The sequence below is a fragment of the Salarias fasciatus genome, chromosome 11, assembly GCF_902148845.1.
Source record: "Salarias fasciatus chromosome 11, fSalaFa1.1, whole genome shotgun sequence".
NCBI lineage: Eukaryota > Metazoa > Chordata > Actinopteri > Blenniiformes > Blenniidae > Salarias > Salarias fasciatus.
The window spans coordinates 30,501,801-30,520,550 of record NC_043755.1 but is presented as its reverse complement, the minus strand read 5'-3'; the positions used below and the strand labels follow the sequence as shown (position 1 = coordinate 30,520,550).

The window sequence follows — 18,750 nt, the reverse complement described above, 5'->3', positions numbered from 1 at the left end:
AAGTCAAATAGCTCAAAAGGAGTAGGCTGAAGCTATTGCTTATATATGCCTACCCTTAAGTTGGAAATGGCATATTGCCTCTTGAAAATCTGGCCTCACTTCACCTCCATGGAGATGCAGACAATCTCCATGGAGGTGTTTCCTGACCTGATGACAGCTTGTGGATGTCTCTACATGAGGCTCTACTCTCACTTTACTGCTGGTACTCCATGGAGACTGTCTTGATCTCCATGGAGGTGTTTTCTGAAAAGATGCGGACCAGATGGCAGCATGCGAACTCCTCGTGAGGCTCTGTCCTCACCTTGCCTCTGATCCTCCATGGATATGCAGACAGTCTGCAGCAGCCCGTCGGTCAGTCGCTGCAGCGCCTGGTAGCTATCAATGGTGAGCAGGAAGCGTTGTGGCGGCCGGTTGGCGATGGACTCCAGCTCCTTCACGTTGGCCCGTCCCACCCCAATTGCAAACACAATGACACCTTCCTGCCTGAGGCGCTGTGCTGGCGCCACCACGTCATCCGCCGAGTCGCCGTCCGTGATGACTACAGCGAACTGAGGCACTCGCTGCTCGGCACGACTCCCAGCTTCCGGAGTGAAGTACTGGGTCAGGAGGAAGTCCATGGCCTTGCCTGTGTTCGTGTTTCCCCCACGGTAAGGGAAGTTGTCTATGGCATCCAGCAGGTTCTTCTTGTCTGAGTGGTCCTTCAGCAGGAACTCCTGGTGTGGCTCATCGCTGTACTGAGCCAAACCAACCCGCACCTTGTCCTGCCCGACGTCCAGACCTAAGACAAAGTTACGTAGGAACACTCGTACCTCCTGAAAGTTGGCATTGCCGATGCTGGACGACCCGTCCACTAGGAAGACGATGTCTGCCACACTTGCTTTGGCACATTCTGAGAGGATGGAGAGAAACGACTGTCAGAATCTTCAAAAATGAGAACGTCACACGATCAGACAGACAGCAGCAAACACAGATGGACAGACAGACACATAGAAACTGGTATTCTGGCTGTTTTTCAGCACATTTTAATAATATAATCACAAAAAAAGAAATAAGTGGAGAATAATACAAATCTAAAGGTATAAGGACTAAGAGCTATATATACAGTCAGTGGTGGGCCGTCAGGGCCTGCAAAGCCTTCTCTGCTGGCCTAAAAATTATCTGAATTACAGACTGATGTAAATTATATGTTGTCCATAAATAATTAATAAATGATTCCAAACGGTATGTTCCAGTTCCTTTCATAGTTTCCCCGTGGTTGCGCTGCTTCCAGACATGTTTTTTTTTTCATATTAAATAATTTAACCAATCAGATTTCAGGCATCATCTGTTGCTAGGGTCAAAGAAATCTGCCCGAGGCCTTCGCTATCCGTTCCCGATGGCGCAGTGAAGTAAAGTGAAGCATCAAACAGACAGCTGCTTCAACCAATCAGACAGTTGCTTCAACCAATCAACAGTTGCTTCAACCAATCAGATTTCGAGTTGGCGACTCAGCGCCTTCTAGCTTCTAACAACAGCAGATCCAGGCCCTCTGATTTACATTCACCAAGAGATACAGTAGGGGGCGGTATGCACCTAAGTTGTTGGTCGCCTACCGCAATTATTCCAAAGAAGAAGAAGAAGCCCTGAAGAGAAATAAAACTTACGCCAGAAATACCACAGGGCAAGCTGGACTTTTAGCCCTGGCTTTATGGAACTGAAACGCACGGATAATCTATATGACAGAGCAATTGAACTCTTTTTGAGGAAGGAAAGGAGGATGTATTTTGTTTTCAAATAATTGGGATTTTGGTGAGTAAAATGTTCCTCTTTTCCTAAATAATATTGCTGTTTTATTAAGTTGTTGATGCTCATTGTATGTGCACAGATGTAGCAGGAGACTTGTGCACTTCAGCAAAGGCATTTATTCTGGCTGCACAAGTATCTATCTGCTGTGCAACAACTCTTTATGTGCATATCTGCATAATAAGATTTTTTTTGTAGACAAAATAGTTATTGAGAGGTGGATTGGTTCAGGTGGATCTGTTCTGAAGGCCTTAGTGTGAAATGCACGGTCCGCCACTGTATACAGTATAATGGTAGCGCTAGCCTTTAAAGTAAAACCAACGCACCTCATGAAACACCTGGCAACTCCAACTTGGTAAAATTTGAATTCAACCATGAACAAATTATTTTTTTTAAAAAAGTGATCATCTGTAGAAGTGTTTTCCTAAAGTGTCTGTTTATGGGATTGTTCAAATTCTGTTTTAGATTGAGAGAGAGAACTTCATAAAGTGCTGGTACAGCTGTGAGTAAGTTGTGAAAGTTAACAAGCCTTTTTGAACCCCAGGAAAACCATAAGCCCTCAGTTTGTACAGAAACATTTCACACAGTTTATGAAGTGACCACATACACACACCTCAGTAGACACTAACCACAGGAACGCTCAATCCAGGAACTCTGCAAGGCTCCTCTGTAAAAATGAAACCAGCCTGGAGAGAAAGCCGAGATGAAATCCCACTCTGCGCTACTTAAGTACAGTACATCATGGATGTGACTGAATCCCACTTATCTGGGATGGAGGTGGCAGATGGAACCTGCCTTTAGGTGTACTGTGTTCGATCCAGAACAAAGGAACCATGAGGACCTGTCTTCACAGAGCCTTCTCTGGACTTGTTGGTGTGGTCTGTTATAGACTGTGGTGGTGTCAGTCTATCAGCTGCTACAACACTTTTGTAATACTGTCAATCACAACTGTGTCAGTCCATGAGAATCACACCATCATCTCTGCACACCTCTGCTGCCTTCAGAATATAAATGAATAAAGCTACCAGAGAAATGACCTGTTGTTTTAGTAGCAAATAGATGAAGAATTTTAGCCTGATCCAAAATTTTGCCTTCTTACGAATCTATAAACTGTTTTGTCCCTGTTTTAATTTAGGTGTCACTTTGCAATGTCACATCCTTCTGTGTTTCTATTGGCTGTTAGCAACAGTTCTGCAATGTTTTGCAGTAGAAGGTGGTCAGAAAAAAAATAATGCACAAGGCTGAAGACTTTAAGTGCAGATCAAAGCTGTCCTCATGACGAGTCGTCTGTAGTCTGAGATGGCCCAAACCACACAGTGGGAATATGCCTGTAATCACTATGCGGGGACATGGCTACATAGACACCCCCACCACCCCACCACCCCCATCATCTGCAACCCCACCAGCATCCTAATGGCTCCATCTCCCACATCCCCTATCTCCCACCCCTTGTTACCCCACATCCAATTCCTCATTCTCCAGACTTCCAACATTCCGTAATCCATACCATCACCTCAACGCATGCACCCCAGCCATTCCCACCCCACCCCCCACCCCCCCACCCCCCCCCCCCCCCACCCCCCCACCACCACCCCCAACAACCTGCACCCCAGGTGAAAGGGTTTCCAGCTCCTTTAACACATTTCAGGTGAAAACGCAGCATTTTTGCATTTTCGTTTCAGAAAAGCTCTGCATTTACATGGCAAATTTCTGAAAATCAGTGTACCAGGCTACAAGGTTGGTTGTTTTTGTGATAAAACCACACACATATGTGTGCAGGGAACAATGCCCTGTAAACATTAACACTTAAGAGTAACCAACATTCATATGGACAGATGACAAATTGGATGGTGTTAGGGGTAAATCTTAACCATAAAATTACCAATATTGACTCTAGAACTAGAATATGGACTGGGAGTCATGACACTCTGGAGGTCACCATGTTTGTTATTGTCCATCTACTCGTGCATGAGCAGAGGAACTATCTACCATGGTATTGGAGCGCATGCACAGGTGCAGTGCTCCGAATGTCGGCTTAGGGTGGAGCCTGAGCATTTCAGGAGAGTTCCACCTTGGAAGCTTCAGTGACAATGACCATCATTGTCATATAAATGGACACCCAAAAGGAGACAACATTTTTGCATTTTCACTAATTTTCATTGTCATGTGAATAGGCCTCAAATGTATTGGTTGTTTTTAAGTTGATGCTTTGTTTGGAGCAAAGTAAACTTTTATTTGTGGTTGTAGTTTGGCAGCCCAGAGAGAGAATCTTGCTACGTGTCCCCTCAGGCAATCAGAGCACCTGTTTTAATGAAGGGTTTGGACCTGATGTTTGAGTGGCCTTAGCAGATTCAGCTCAGAGATCTGCTGGGTGTTTGAATTGACGCGGTGCGCTCTGCAGGCGGCCATGTTTCCTCCTCAGGTGAGGTTACCTGGGCTGAGCTGCTGCAGCTGGCGCTTGGCCTCCTCCACAGTCGTGCACAGTGTGTGCACGATGCTCTGGGAGAGGCCCTGCAGCGCCTGGAAGTCGGACACACTGTACACATGCTGGCTGTATGGCTGGTTTGCAATCTCCATCAGCTCCTCCTCGTCTGCGTCTTTGATGCCGATGGCATAGAGGACGATCCCCTTCTTCTTCAGCTTGTCAGCGTGCTCTGCTACGTCGTCCTGCGACTCCCCATCAGTGATCACCACGGCAATCTGCGGCACCTGGAGGTGGGCCCGGCTCCCCGCCGATTCCACGAAGTGGTTCTGGAGCATGAAGTTTAGGCCATTTCCGGTCTGTGTGCCACCCCCCATGTAGGGCAGTCGTGCCACGTAGCTCAGGATGTCCTGCTTGTCCTGGAAGGTGTTGAGCAGGAATTCGGTACGAGCTGTCGAGCTGTATTGCAGCAGGCCGATGCGCACGTGGTTGGGCCCCACGTCAAAGCTGTTGACCAGCGTGTACAGGAAGCGCCGGATCTCCTCAAAGTTCTCGGTACCGATGCTCCAGGAGCCATCCACCATGAAGACGATGTCGGCCACCGCCTCCTGAGTACAGACTGAGCGGGAAGGCCTCTGTCAGCAGCAGGATTCAGGCAGCGCCGTGGAACAGAGTGAGCGGTGCTCAGAGAGAATCGAAGCGTGCTGGTGATGCGTGAAGCAGCAGTGACTTACCAAGCCTCTGGATCATGCTGCAGCCCGAGTGCGGCAGCGGTGAGGTTGTTTCTGTCATGTTGAATGCGTTCAGGAACTAGCAAGCTTTGCTGAGATCCATTCTAAAGGGACTTCACAGCAGTCAAGTCAAGGCTTCATCAGGCAACAGCCTTCTCGACCACACTGTGCCCGAGTGAACAGAGACTATATGAGTTTCAAGAACAAAGTTTCACTCAGGTTCTACCACCCTCTTGTAGTAACTCAAATATTTGTGAATATTTAGGATTAGCTTTTGACTGTGCCTTTATTTGAAGACAGTTCTTATTGATATTATTTTTTCAATGTACTATACTAATGACAGTCACCCTCTAGTGGCGGGAACATTTTTAACAGCAACAGTGTAGAAAGGCTGGATATTTTCAAAATAACACTGAGAACAAGACATTGAATATGGAACTTTTTAGAAATTTAGTATTATCGTTAATTTTATCCAGCTGTGTTTATTGAAAAACTGTAAAATTATTGTTTGTCAAGACAATTTAGCAAGTAAAATCACTTAGTGATAAAATCACTAAATCACTGTGATTTTACTTTTCCTATTTTTCTCATTAACTGTTGTCTATTCAAATGACAGCAAACCCTCTGATGTGACTTCATCTTCTTTAAAATGTACAATTCGGTCATATTTATAGTGTGACCTTAGCGTGTGGCAGTGTGTGTTTGTGTGTGTCATGCGTTCAGACAGCGGTGGGTTTTGTGCATTTGTGAAGCTTTGGGCCATTGTGACGAGCAACACACACATCCAGGTGGGTTAGTAACAAATAACAAGGTCCAGGTAACACCAGCTACTGTACGTGTGTGTGTGTGTGTGTGTGTGTGTGTGTGTGTGTGTGTGTGTGTGTGTGTGTGTGTGTGTGTGTGTGTGTGTGTGTGTGTGTGTGTGTGTGTATAAATGTGTAGCTGGCTGTAATGCAGTCTGTGCTGGTCTGGACCTCCATAATTTGACCCACCTGTAGTCTGAGCACCATCGCCATGGAAACACGCTGCCATGATGAGGCCAAGCAGGAGGGCCCGCCACCCCTCCATCTCTCTTCTTCTTTGGTTTCTTTCCTGCTGAGAAAAGAGCAGAATAACAATGTGTGACACATCTGGAGGCAGATCAGTCACAGGGTGGGGGTGGGGTGGGGGGATGGGTGGGTTCCTGCGAATAACGTCACATGAAAACCAGATCCACCCCCGGGCCCACCACCACACATTCACATTCCTCACTCCAGCATTTGGTGGGTTTTTCCCAGGATGGAGAAACTCTGAGACAAAACACCTGATGGTGTCATCGCTGACTGCAAGATCTAACGTGACCTTTGACCCTGCCGAGAAACCCTCAGATAACCTGGCTGTCTCCTTCTGGTGCAGTTCATGCTTCACCTGGTTTACACTGCGAGTTTGGTCTCCACCTCGTCCTCAGCCCACATCTGCAAACATCTTTATCTCCTCCTCACATCCTGCAGTTTGAATGGGTGCTTTTCATGTGCCAGATGTTTCTATATCTCACGCCACATCTGGCTCCCATTTGTGAAATCTTTCAGGTTCAGATTCCTTTAAAATTGGTGACATACTGGCGTTATTTAAACTCTTCAAATTAATCACCAGTTTGTGTCTCAGTGTGACTTGCAGCTGGTTTCTGCAAGAGTTTTAAGTGAAGACAGTGAAAGAACATCAGGAGCAGCTAATAAAGAAAAGATCTCAAAACCCAGATCTAATCTGCTTCAGTCAGTAAAAGAACCCAGGAAAATCAGTGCTAACAATGGAGGACAGATACAATATTACTAAAGAAGCTTAAAGAAAATCAAAGCAGCTGATAGATACAAAAAGGGTAAAAACAGCTGAAGCGGTGGAGGAGGAAGAACAGAAGTTGTCGAAGTGGCTCCAGTGATCTTGATTATTTGACTTGAATACTGGAAGAGAGAGTCTCCACAGCAGAGCTACACCTCCAACAACCTGTCGGATCAAACCAACACACTCACAGGAATGTTTGAGGCCTTCAGGAGCGTTGGAGACCTTCAGGAGTGTTCCAGAGCTGCAGGAATGCCAGAAAATATCAGGAATGCTCAACAGCTTCAGGAGTGTGTGTGTCTCCATTTTGCCATGGGCCTCTGAGGTCTAACCAGGTGACCCTCCTTAAGTGTACATCCTGTCCTCAGATCACAGAGGGGCTCGAACCAGTGACAACCCCTGCTAGTAAGTCACTACACTGCTCCGTCCTGTAAAAAACATGGCGACCTCAGTGGGGTTCAAACTGATGACCCTCCTGCCCCAAAGTGTTCAGAAAACACCTGAAGGACTTCTGAAGTTCTCTGATTCAACCATCCGGGAGAGAATCAAAGTCCAGCTGCTGCTCCACCACTCTGGGAGGAGCCGGTCGAGGTGGTTCATCTGATTAGGATGCCCCCTGGTCGCCTCCCATCAGAGGTTTGACAGGCACGTCCGACCGGGATGAGGCTCTCAGGTCAGTCCAGAACTCTCTGGAGAGATGATATCTCTGGCAGGACTGGTCCTGGCTTGTTATGCACCCTCGACGAGTGTCTCCAGCTTTGTTGATGGGGGGTTGGGGGGCTGGGGGAATGATAGCACCACACATTGCGTTCCACACTACATTTGAATTCACTATTCTTCCATGCGCCCACAAGGTGGCGCCGGACAATGACTATCCACTTGTCAAATTCGGAGCCCCTCCTGGCGCACAGTGCCCGAGTGGCTGCCAAGGTCGCCTGTGCCCCGGGCCGGTTCTGACCTCTGGGCTGGGTGAGCAACACCGAGGTGGACTGAATCGTGAAGAGGGGGAAGGAGGTGAAAATGTAGAGTTCAAGACAAGAAGAGAGGCGATGGTAAGTGACAGTGGTGAGGAGAAGCAGCCTGCAGCTGAACGAGAGCTCCCTCCACAATGGGAGGATGCTCATAGAACTATGAGCTCCACTCTGTTAGCAACAGGTCTGCCTTTAATCAGCTGCCAAGGGGTTGGGGTTGAGTGTGTGTGTGTGTGTGTGTGTCTGTCTCTGTGTCTGTCCGTGGGGGTGGGGGGCCCAATGTGAGGCTAATCAGTGCGCTGTCAGGCTGATGGAGAGAAGCCCCTCGGCATAGTTTACCCCTGCAGCTCTGTTTACCTCCCAACTTCATGCAGTCAGAGAAGCAGCGAGGGGCAACACAGGGGCAACAGAGGGACCGCCATGTGGTAACGGATCAAAAACAGAGGGGACACAGAAGGGACAATGAGGGGCAACGAAAAAGGAAACAGAGGGGTGAAAGAAGGTCACAATCTGCACTCTGAAGGTCTGAGCTGCCTCTGAAGCACGGGAGGACACACACACACACCTCTGCACTCCAGTGCTGAGCGCTGTGAGCCAGACGCCGACCAGCCAGCGTCTGCACGATGTTCTCTGACCTTGAGTCACACTGAGCAGGTGTCAACAACAACAAAGTGTGGCAATAATTAGCATTAGCATGCTGAGAAAATGAGCGCTGCAGGGACCCCAGGAAAAAGAGCTGTCACTACTGTGGCAGATGGGGATGCAGAAACAATAAACGAAGCATTCAGAGAGCCTCTTTAATACGGGCTGTTTTCCTTCCTGCCTCACAGAGCGGCTCCATGAAGACATCTTCAGCTCATTATCAGGGTCACTTCAGTTGAACTGGAGAAACTGCTAAATTCCTCAGACCCTCCTGCAAGCAGAGCATTTGGGGACAGATATTTTTTGTCCTTTCTGGTCCTACAGAATCCACTCCGTTTACTGCAAAATATTCCTTTAGAGACATTATTTAATATCCTCTCTCTGCCACTAACGTCCAGTCTCACGTTAGCCTATTAGCTAACGACTTTGGTTTCACGTAGCTGTTGGCATTTTCGATGCTGCCTTATTGCTTTCTGTTTGGATTTTCAGGGTGAGTGAACTCGCTGTCTCTGTCTGAGAGGCTCAAGTCAGATTTTTTTCTTCCTGCTGTTCTCACTGTGTCTGTACGAAAGTGTCAGCTGGAGGCAGCAGGTCGCTCACCCACCGACCTCCTGTTGTTCCCGCTGCTCAGTGATTTACTGACTCCACTGTCTGAAAGGCAGAAGTTCTTCTTTTAGCTCCAAACTAAGGAATTTGTTGGTTTTAGCATATAGAGCACTGAGTTGGAGCGCTGCCGATTGGAAACAGACCCGGGAGGAGGGGGGGTGTCCGTCTGCAGCATGGGCCCCCGAGGGCCTCGAGGAGAAAGAAATGTGGCCATCTGCATCCAATCATGGACTTTAAGTAGATTTAGATGCAGCTCAGTTTTATTTGAAAGGGTTTATGGCATCAGCGCATATAGAATAAAAACTTCTCCAGCCAACCAGAGAGCGAGTGAGGAAGAAAAGTGGGATGAAAAAACAAACAAGAAACACAAACACACAAAACAAACAAACAAACAAACAGAAAAACAAGTAAACATGAAAACAACGCTGGAAAACTGACAAATACATAAAAACAAGCAATCAAGAAAAGCAGACTCTCAAACAGACCAAAAAACAGACACACAAACAAACAAGAAAAACAGACACACAAACAAGCAAACAGACAAACTGCAGGCAAAGACCTCAAATCCAAAAGTGGAGCTCCTCCTTTTAGATTGCTTCACTCATTAACAGTGAAAGGCCAAAAACCAACCACAGTAAAGAAAACCACAAGCTCTTTGTTACACATACACACACACTCTCTGGGGTTCTATGGGGTTCTCCTGTTGCTTCTCAGACTTTGTGTTGGAACGAGGGGGATGGTTTGATGTGAAGTCGGCAGATAAGTCCAAACAAATGTAAATGGCCGAGCAGGAAACGCCTCATTACGAGTTTCCTGAGGAAAGTCATGTAGTTATCAGCTCCGATCACAGCTTCAGTCTTCTCATATGGGAAACACACACGGAGGAGAGTTCAGACAGATTAACCAGACCTCTGTCCGAGGGCCTTACCTGGCTCAAAGGATCATCAGTAGGACCGCAGGAGGCTCAGACTCACACCTGCTGGAAAGAACATCAGCGTCAAACAAACACATAGAGACACAGAATCAACACAAACTGCATTGGAGTGAAACCAGCAGTAAAACATGCATCCATGAAAATATGAAGACACAAAGTAACCAGAAAGACAGAGAATGACACCAAGTTACATGAAAAATTTCGAGAAAAATTTCGAAATATCAAGAAAAATGGACAAAAGAGCAAAAAAAAAGAAGACAAAATTTGAAAAAAATGCCAAAAGTATGTGTCTCAAAATTAAAAAGTAATTTAGTCTCATTGTGTCTGACAGGACTGATTCTGTGCTGAGATGATGGAGGAGTTACACACCTCTGAAGGCCTCCACTGAATTCCACAGACTTACAAAAACCTTCAGACACACCTCCACACAGACCGCCAAGTACATCTGCAGACCTCCACACACCTCCACTGATCTCTACAGATCCCCACACACTGCCACAGACCTTCATTGATCTCTACAGACCTCCACAGACTTCAGCTTAAATCTACAGTCCTCCACAAACCGCCACAGACCTCCACTGATCTCTACAGATCCCCAAAGGCCTCCACTGATCTCCACAGACCTTCACTGATCTCTGCAGACCTCCACACACCTCCACAGACCTTCACTGACCTCTGCAGACCCCCAAACACCTCCAAAGTTCTCCACAGACCTCGACATTAGATGGTATGATTGGCTCCTGATCCTCCCTCAAATGAAATGTAAACTCAGACCAAAAAAGGCTGCTGGCTCTCGGTCTCGTTTGCACTCGGCTGATAAACACAGGAGACAGATCATGTAAACATGCCCCGTCACACATGGTCGCCCCCCACCCCCCCACCCCCCCACCCCCCCACCCCACCCGGGCTGGGTGATTAAAGACCCAGAGCTGATTTAGCCCCATTTGTGAAATTGCTTCAGCCAGGGGTTATTGGACAGAACAAGAGGACTGCTCAGGTGTTGGTTTGTAGAAAGTTCTTTTTGAACCTCACTCATGTTTCTCAAGCAGTTTGATGAGATCAGTCAAACCAGTCAACTCAATCTGATCACAATCACCAAAAGACCGACTGGTCACCTCCTTGATCACCAGGTGAAGACCTCCAGAGGATCCACAGAAGGTTTTTACCCAACCTTCACAGCAAGTACTCATGCTTGAGGAATCTCAGGCTAAAGACCTGACCTCTGACTAAATGCGAGGGGTCAGGTTAAATGTGGAGTCGCAGACTGAAGACATTTGTGATCTTTGATCCTGGGTTACAGTCTTTTGCTTTGTCACACAGTGTGAGTGGTTCGCAGGCTGCACCAGTCTGATTATTACCCAACGGAGTCAGAGGGTTCACTCTGCCATCTCACTACCCTGCACAGATGTGAGAAGCTAAACTGAACTTCACGTTCCCGATGTACACAAGAACACCAACAGGCCCACTCACAGTGAAATGTGAGTGCAGAGTAAAAGTGAAAGTACTGGTGAGTATTCTTTACTCAGGTAAAAGTAATAAAGTAAAGGTTTGAACTAAAGTAGAAAATCCCTCAGTCTTTTCTCAAGTAATGTGATTACCTCTGTGTGGATTGGATCCGTTCATTGCAGCTCTGAATTATCTTCAGAAGTTAAAACACGAATGAAAGAGGACAAAGATTGGTCTTTATGTGGAGGACAACAAAAACACTCAAATAAACACACCTGGAGCATCTATTCGAGTACAGTAACAAAGTAGATCTCCTTGGTGGTTACATGTGAGGAATCTCAAAAGTCTCCGAGAGACGCTCTCTCATGTTTTCATTCATTACCACAGCGTTTGAAAAAATCTAATTTATAAACTAATCCCTATATCAATTATGTCCAGAAACGTTAAAAGTTCATTTTTCTCATCTGAACTCATTCTGTTGTTTTCAATGTTTCAGGTTTTGTTTAATTCACTTGGGTTTTGATTTTAATGACAATGTTTTATGAGAGGATAGACCTAATTTACGTTTTATTGATAAAAATGACTGAATCTCAATTTCAAGTGAAAAAACAGATGTTTTTCTTCATGTTGGAACAATTCAGACTGCAGACCCTCCAAACTCTGAGAAGTACTCCTCCTCACTGTACAACATACAAACACACACACACACACACACACACACACACACACACACACGCACACACACACACACACACACACACACACACACACACACTCCCCTCTTCCTAATAAATCAATTTCTGTCCAGCGGGAATGAAACCAAATGTGTACATGTGGATGAACATTAGAGAGGGTGTGTGTGTGTGTGTGTGTGTGTGTGTGTGTGTGTGAGCGTGTGTGTGTGTGTGTGTGTGTGTGTGTGTGTGCTCTTTGCATTATCCACACATTCTTCCTCATTTGGAATCGTTTCAGCTCATCTTTGCACATTTCAACATGTTTGTGCGTTTTTGCTCATTAAAGCTCATTTTGGTTTCTTCCATTCTTCCTCAGTCACACGCCACAACAAAGACATTTCCACATTTTAGCACTTTCTTCAGTGTTTCAAACCGTTCCTGCTCTTTACTACATGCACTTCTTTCTTCACATTCAGGCTCAGTTCTGCTCTTTTGTGTTCACAGAAACTAGAAAAGCATCTTCACTGACAATCAGACTATTTCTGCACATTTCCACAGATTCTGTCCTTCTATTTTCTAACTTTCCTCGAGTGCATTTCACTTATTTCTTCGTTTGAACCCCAAAAAATAAACATATTAATCCACATTTCAGCTGCTTTGTGCACATCTCTGCACCTTTCAGACCATTCTTCCCCCATGCATTTATATCTCCTTTATATCCACACATTTCCACACATTCATTCAGCATTTGTGCTCTTTTCTCTTCATTGAAGCTGTTTTCAGTTTCCACTGATTTCTACACTGACACACATTTTTACTCACTTTGGCAAATTTCTGCATATTTCTATTAATTTCTACACATTTCAGCTCATTTCTATATTTTTTAACACAATGTTTCTTCTTTTCCTGTGCATGTCTCCTCATTTGCTTGAATGCATTTTTGCTTGGACCTGCATGTTTGTGCATAATTCTCTTCCTTCCTGCTGAGTTTTCTGCCTGTGCAGCGCACGTGAACACTTCCTCTGCTGGTTCCTACAAGTAGGTTCTTGTAATACATCCAAGCATTTCTCCTCCATTCAGTCATCATTCTGCCTGTGCATGCGTTCTCCTCCTCCTTCACTCCCCGGAGGAGACGTCTCTGCACACCTCCCTGCTGCTCCTCATTCACTCCGTGCACACACTCTCAGACTCACAGATCTGCTGCTCCTCGTCCTCGCTCTCCGCACGCAAAGTCCTCGACTCCCACGGCCATGTAGGGAGGCGCAGACGTGTTGGAGCAGGAGACGCCGCCTGGCCAGGACTCCTCCTTCCAAGGTGAGGAGGAGGAGGAGGAGTAAGAGGAGGGGATGAAGGAGATGAAGCAGCACTGCTCTGACAGGTTTTTAATCACTTTCAGCTGGATCGTTCCTCGCGTTCAGAGGAAACTCCTAATCCTGTTTTATGTTTGTTTCCATCTGTCACAGTTCCACCTTGAAAAAGATCTCAACATCTCCGATGAGAATCTGCTGGACATGAAGATCTTTTTACTTTCAAACCACCCTGCAGGTAGAGGCTCAGAAACCTGTCAGGAATTCTCACAGCCATGTTCCAGCTCCTCTTATAATCTGATGAAGAACACCAGGAACCGCTGAGCACTGCTGCTTTGGACACATCTGATCACACTTTAACTGTGACCGGCCGTAATTTTCTGCTCCTGAATTCGTTAGTTTTATCTGAGGAGCCAGTCCTGCGGACTTGTTTATTGTAGGATCTGAAGGAGAAAAATAACTTCCAGGTTCCTCACAGTCATACTGGATATGATTATCATCCAGTGTCACACAGCTTTCTGTATCAGAAGCTTTGGACCAACTATCATAACTCCTTTTTTATCTGAGTTCAGAAGCTGAAAATTATGCCTCATCCAGGCCTTTTTATATTCAAGATGAGCTTCTAGTTTGACAAGTTGACCATTATCACCTGGCTTCATAGATAAATAGATTTGTGTATCATCTGCAGAGCAATGCAAATTAATGCCACGTTTCCTGATGATATTCCCTGTATAGTGTGAAGAGTATAGGTCCTCAGCCAGAACCCTGTGGAACTCCATATTTAACTTTAGTTTGAACTGAAGAGTCACCTACAGTAACATGAACAAAGTGGAACCTGTCTGATAAATTGAATATTGGCCAAACGATTGGATCAAGGAAGATTTTTTCAAGGAGAAGTTTAATAGCAGCAACCTAAAACGCCAGCGGTACATAACCTGTCACTAAAGACAGGCTAATCTGATCTAATAATGATGTACTGGTTAGAGGGAACATGTCTTTAAACTGTCTGTTTGGGGTTTGAGCTAACAGACATGTTCGTGGTTTAGATAAAGTCGCAACTGAGGAGAACTCAGAGAGCTCTATAGAATGGAAGCTGGAGAACTGTAAATCAGGTTCTATTGACAAATCTGAGGAAGACGTGGTTAATCGGTCTGTGACAGCTTTGGAGAGTGTGGCTTCAAATTCATCTTGAATAGTTACAGCTTTGTGGTTAAAGGAGTTTACAAAGTCATGACAGCTGAAGGTTACACATGTTAAAGTCAGCAGCTGTGATGAGTTCAGCACTGCAAGAAAATACAAAGAATGGTGTGTGTGTGTGTGTGTGTGCGCGCGTGTGTGTGTACATGTGCGCGTGTGCATGCGTGTGCGTGCGTGCGTGTGTGTGTGTTCTGGCCTGAAAACAGACTTTATGCTGAATTTCTCTAGAAATGAAGACGCGTGGAGGCAGGGGTGCTTGTTTTGTTTGGAGGAGGAGGAGGAGGAGGAGGAGGAGGAGGAGGAGGAGGAGGAGGAGACATATGTATTCCAGACTTTGATGACCGTGTTTCTGAGGAAAAGTTAAAGGAAAGCTGGAGACAAAAGTCTTACACAATCCCCATCTGTGTGGTTCAGCTTCATTAACTTGCTTCTTCCCTGGAAACTGACCATCTGCTCATCTCCATCAAGCTTCTCTGGCATCGCGCTGGGTCTCATCTTTGATGCGAGATGATCTTGTATAATGGATCTAGATGATCCAGTCTTCCTGCTTCTCTGTTGTTGAGAGTGAGGGGCTTTCTTGAGGACTTCCCATCTGTTCAGACTGATGGTCTCAGCTACCTGGGATATTTAGCTGGCTTAATTCCAAGACATGTGGGTGGTTGGTAATCCATACATGTGGGCCACAGCGCTCAGCTCCAGTTATTCAGTCAGAGGTTTCAGGGGTTCTCATGGTCACACTGCATAGCATACAAATGTGACTGCTCTGACATGAATTCAGAGATATCATGATCTCTTGGTAAAACTGCAGCCTGAAGTATTGATCAGCGGAAACAATTTCTCTGGATCTTTGGGAGGCTTCCATCTCAGATACAGAGTGATGGAGAGAGAAACACCTCTGATTGTGAGGTGAGACAGAGTAATCACCTCCAGCTGCTCTCCGCTGATCTGCTCGGGCCGAGCTGCTCATTAATTTTGAGTTTATGGAGTTTTCGATCTTGAACGCTTCACAGCTGGAGCTGAATCGCGACTGTAAACCTAAAGTTACCTCTGAGATCAGCCGGGGGGGCCGGGGGGCCGGGGGGGGGGTATTACCAGCCTCACAGTGTGACTTCATCTCATGTTGATGTGTAAACACATGGAGTTCAATGTCATTGTGTCACGGTGGGATGTTTGGCTTCTCTCTGATGGGTCCCACATGTTCCCTCGCATGTTCTCTCAGTGTTCCTTCACACTGCAGCTCACTGCTTCGCCGTGTCGACCATCTGAACCTGATCTTTCTCTTTTTATTAGTTAGTTACATGAGAAACATACATAAAACATCACCACGCCTAACAAAGAAGCCAAGCTAAAATTAGCAGCTTTTGGAGGTGAGGGAAGTGTGATGGGGGGTTGGGGTGAGGGTATGCTTGCACAGGGTAAGCTGGGACTGGCTGTACTATGGAAGCTGGACGAATGCATAGATGTGGAAATAGGGATTTCTTTGAGGACTCAGAAGTACTAACCTTTTGCGACTTGCTGATGCTGAGTGTACTTACCAATAAATGCCATAAATCCTAATTCACACTCCAGAAGCAAACAATGTGCACAGGCTATTTTGTTGTCATGAACGACCTCCACACAGCCTCTGCGTCGATGCTACCAACAGCCTTACAGTGTACAGTATGCTCTTTGTGTACTGCACACTGGAGACCGAGGGACGGAGTGGGGTCGCTGAGTGCCTCCACACCCTGGCTGTTAATGCGTGTATCAGACATACTGCAGACAGGTTCAGCTTGCAGCATTGCTAGCATGGGAGTCCCAAAACTCTGTAGCCTACAGCACAACTCACAGTGATGTGCCGAGCAGTTAAACTTATGCAACGGAAGTTGAGTAAAAAAAAAAAAAAAAAAAAAAAGTCACATTTTACCACGCACACACACACATGCACGCCAACGCCTAAACGAAAAGCCCATTTAAAACAGGCACACATGTTCCACATTCCTCAATATGTAAATTGTCATGTTTGCCTCTGCAGGTCCGCCGCCATCACTGCAGGTGACACACCCTGACCTGACCTACAGGCAACAAACTGTTTTTCAGTTAATAAATCATTTAAAATGACAATCATTGTGCAAATTCTTTTTTATGTGCATATTAGCTTCCTTAAAAGAGCGATGTGCATTTTAAAGTGCTTTGCGGATGAGAAGAAAGTGATCAGTGTAAAGTGTAGTCTCGTGTTACCCGGATCTATTCAAATCAGTTTGAACTAAAAAATGTTTCTTTCGAAGAGAGAGATGATACGACAATGTGATTATTTACAAAAGTCATACATGAATCTTTTTTGTTTGTTTGTTTCAGCTCCAGTTTTAATTTCTGTCAGCTGTTATGTTCTGCGTGTTTTCATTTCCGGGTGTTTACTGCCATGTATTTCATTTAGTTTTTAATGAAGTGAAGAGAGCGTACTTATTTCTGTGTGTTTTGATGAACGAAAGATGCTGAAGGAATGAGCTTGATTTGGACCACATGTGCCAGAACTTCCTGGCATCAGGTTAAAAAAAAGGCTGAAAGAATATTTGACAAAGATGCAAAGTGTTCCAGCTGGCATTCGACTGACCTTAAACGTTGAAATTATAATGTCAGTTGCTGAAAAACGTTATTTCAACATCTAAACAACGCTGATCAATTTACCATTGAAAAAGTGTTTATGTGAACGTTAACCCCAGCCTTATTGTATTTCTTTTTCTTTGAGTCTGTTTTTATTGTCTAGTAAAGATAGAATTACGTCTAGTAAAAGAGCCGCTGAAATGGTTAAATTTAGTATATATTTTCAGGTAAGTCATGGCTCATCAGGTAAGGCTGATGTTCGCTGTACAGTAAGCCGTTATTTCGATTCCAGTGTTTCATCCGCCTGTAATGAAATGCTGAAATGACTGATAGAATATGGCTGACCTTTAGACTGTAAGCCCAGTGGTTAGATTGTGTATCTGCATCAGTGGTCAATTTGATTTATAAATTGCTGTACTGCTCAGTTTAACCAACATGGTTGTTCATGTCTTCGACCATTCATGGTTGAAGACATGATGTTGAAATATTGTTGCGATTTCAATGTTGATCAGATTTGCAAAATCAGAACAAAATTCAACAGTTATTTAAAATTGATACCTGACGTTGATTCAACAGTGACTCAACGCTAAAATGCCAGCTGGCAGTCACAACAAGGACTCAACTAAGTAACGAGTGATCAAGAACCCAAGGCAGGAGTCTGAAAATGTTATATCAAATGTTTTTTTGTTTTTGTTTTTGGTTTTTTTTTCCCCCACCACCTAAAATTTGTCTGGAGCCGCAAAACATGTTAAGTGTTTGAAATGAAGGGGAAAAAAACTAATCATCTAAAAAAAAAAAAGAAAAAAAAAATGCTTTCTAGACTGAAAACTGACCTTGCATTCATGAAGTGACACAGTTGGGTGTCACAATTGAAATTAGTTTTATTTTTTGTTTTTGTTGCCAATTTTTACAAATTTTCCTTGAAATTGAAAAACTTCAGGAAACAGAGGGGTTGGAGAGCCATGTGTGACTCCAGAGTCATAAGCTGCAGACCCCGGATCGAACGTGTGTAAAATAAATCCAGAGATCTGCTCCTCACAGCCAGGGAATAACTTCTCCAACACTCAGAACAGTAAATGTTCAAGTGTGAGCACTCAGATTTTGAAAGTCTTTACTTTTCCATAGGATTCTTCATTCAAGCCACCAAAGCATGAGACAGATTGAAGTCCAACACATTGTTTTTGGTATCTGTAAAACTTCTGATGATGGTCGACTTTGGCTGACCAGGAAGTCTTCGTCTCAAGCGGCTGTTGCCAAAAGTAAAACTCCCGGTATCTCTGAAAGTTAAGTTTCTCCCAGTGGTTCTCCGTCCTCTGTGTGGCCACTCGTAGCTCACATTTATTACTCACAACAGATCGCCCTGCAGACACATCCAACTTGACTGCAAATAAGTTTATTTGTAGCAAAAAAAAACAAAAAAAACCAGGCATTTCTATTCTTTAAAGATAGTCATTAATCTGTGTCAGTCTGTCATGGAATAAATGCATCGATCAGAGAATTAAAGAATGAACAGCCAAATGAGTTTTTTCCCAGGTGCAAAATAAATATTGTTCTCAGCCATACTAGTGTTTTCTCAGCCATTGGAAAAAAGCAAACCTACAACCCAGAACTGTAAGATTAGATGTGAAAAAGCTTTATAT

General features: G+C 45.0%; 1 protein-coding gene across 3 annotated transcripts in view; it reads right to left on the bottom strand.

The window, feature by feature from the left end:
* col6a4a (collagen, type VI, alpha 4a) overlaps positions 1-13,243 on the bottom strand; it is a 40,084-nt gene extending 26,841 nt beyond the window's left edge. The window contains exons 1-5 of one of the 3 annotated variants that reach the window (XM_030102485.1): positions 13,217-13,243; positions 9,898-9,945; positions 5,928-6,030; positions 4,215-4,823; positions 302-889 (exon numbers count right to left, since the gene is read on the bottom strand). In XM_030102485.1, the coding sequence (XP_029958345.1) occupies positions 302-889; positions 4,215-4,823; positions 5,928-6,003 (1,273 nt within the window). In that variant the 5' untranslated portion in view covers positions 6,004-6,030; positions 9,898-9,945; positions 13,217-13,243. Of the gene's footprint in view, positions 1-301; positions 890-4,214; positions 4,824-5,927; positions 6,031-9,897; positions 9,949-13,216 lie in introns of those variants that run through there. The other 2 variants (XM_030102484.1, XM_030102486.1) reach the window with 2 other exon arrangements.
* Between the last annotated feature and the right edge of the window lie 5,507 nt (positions 13,244-18,750).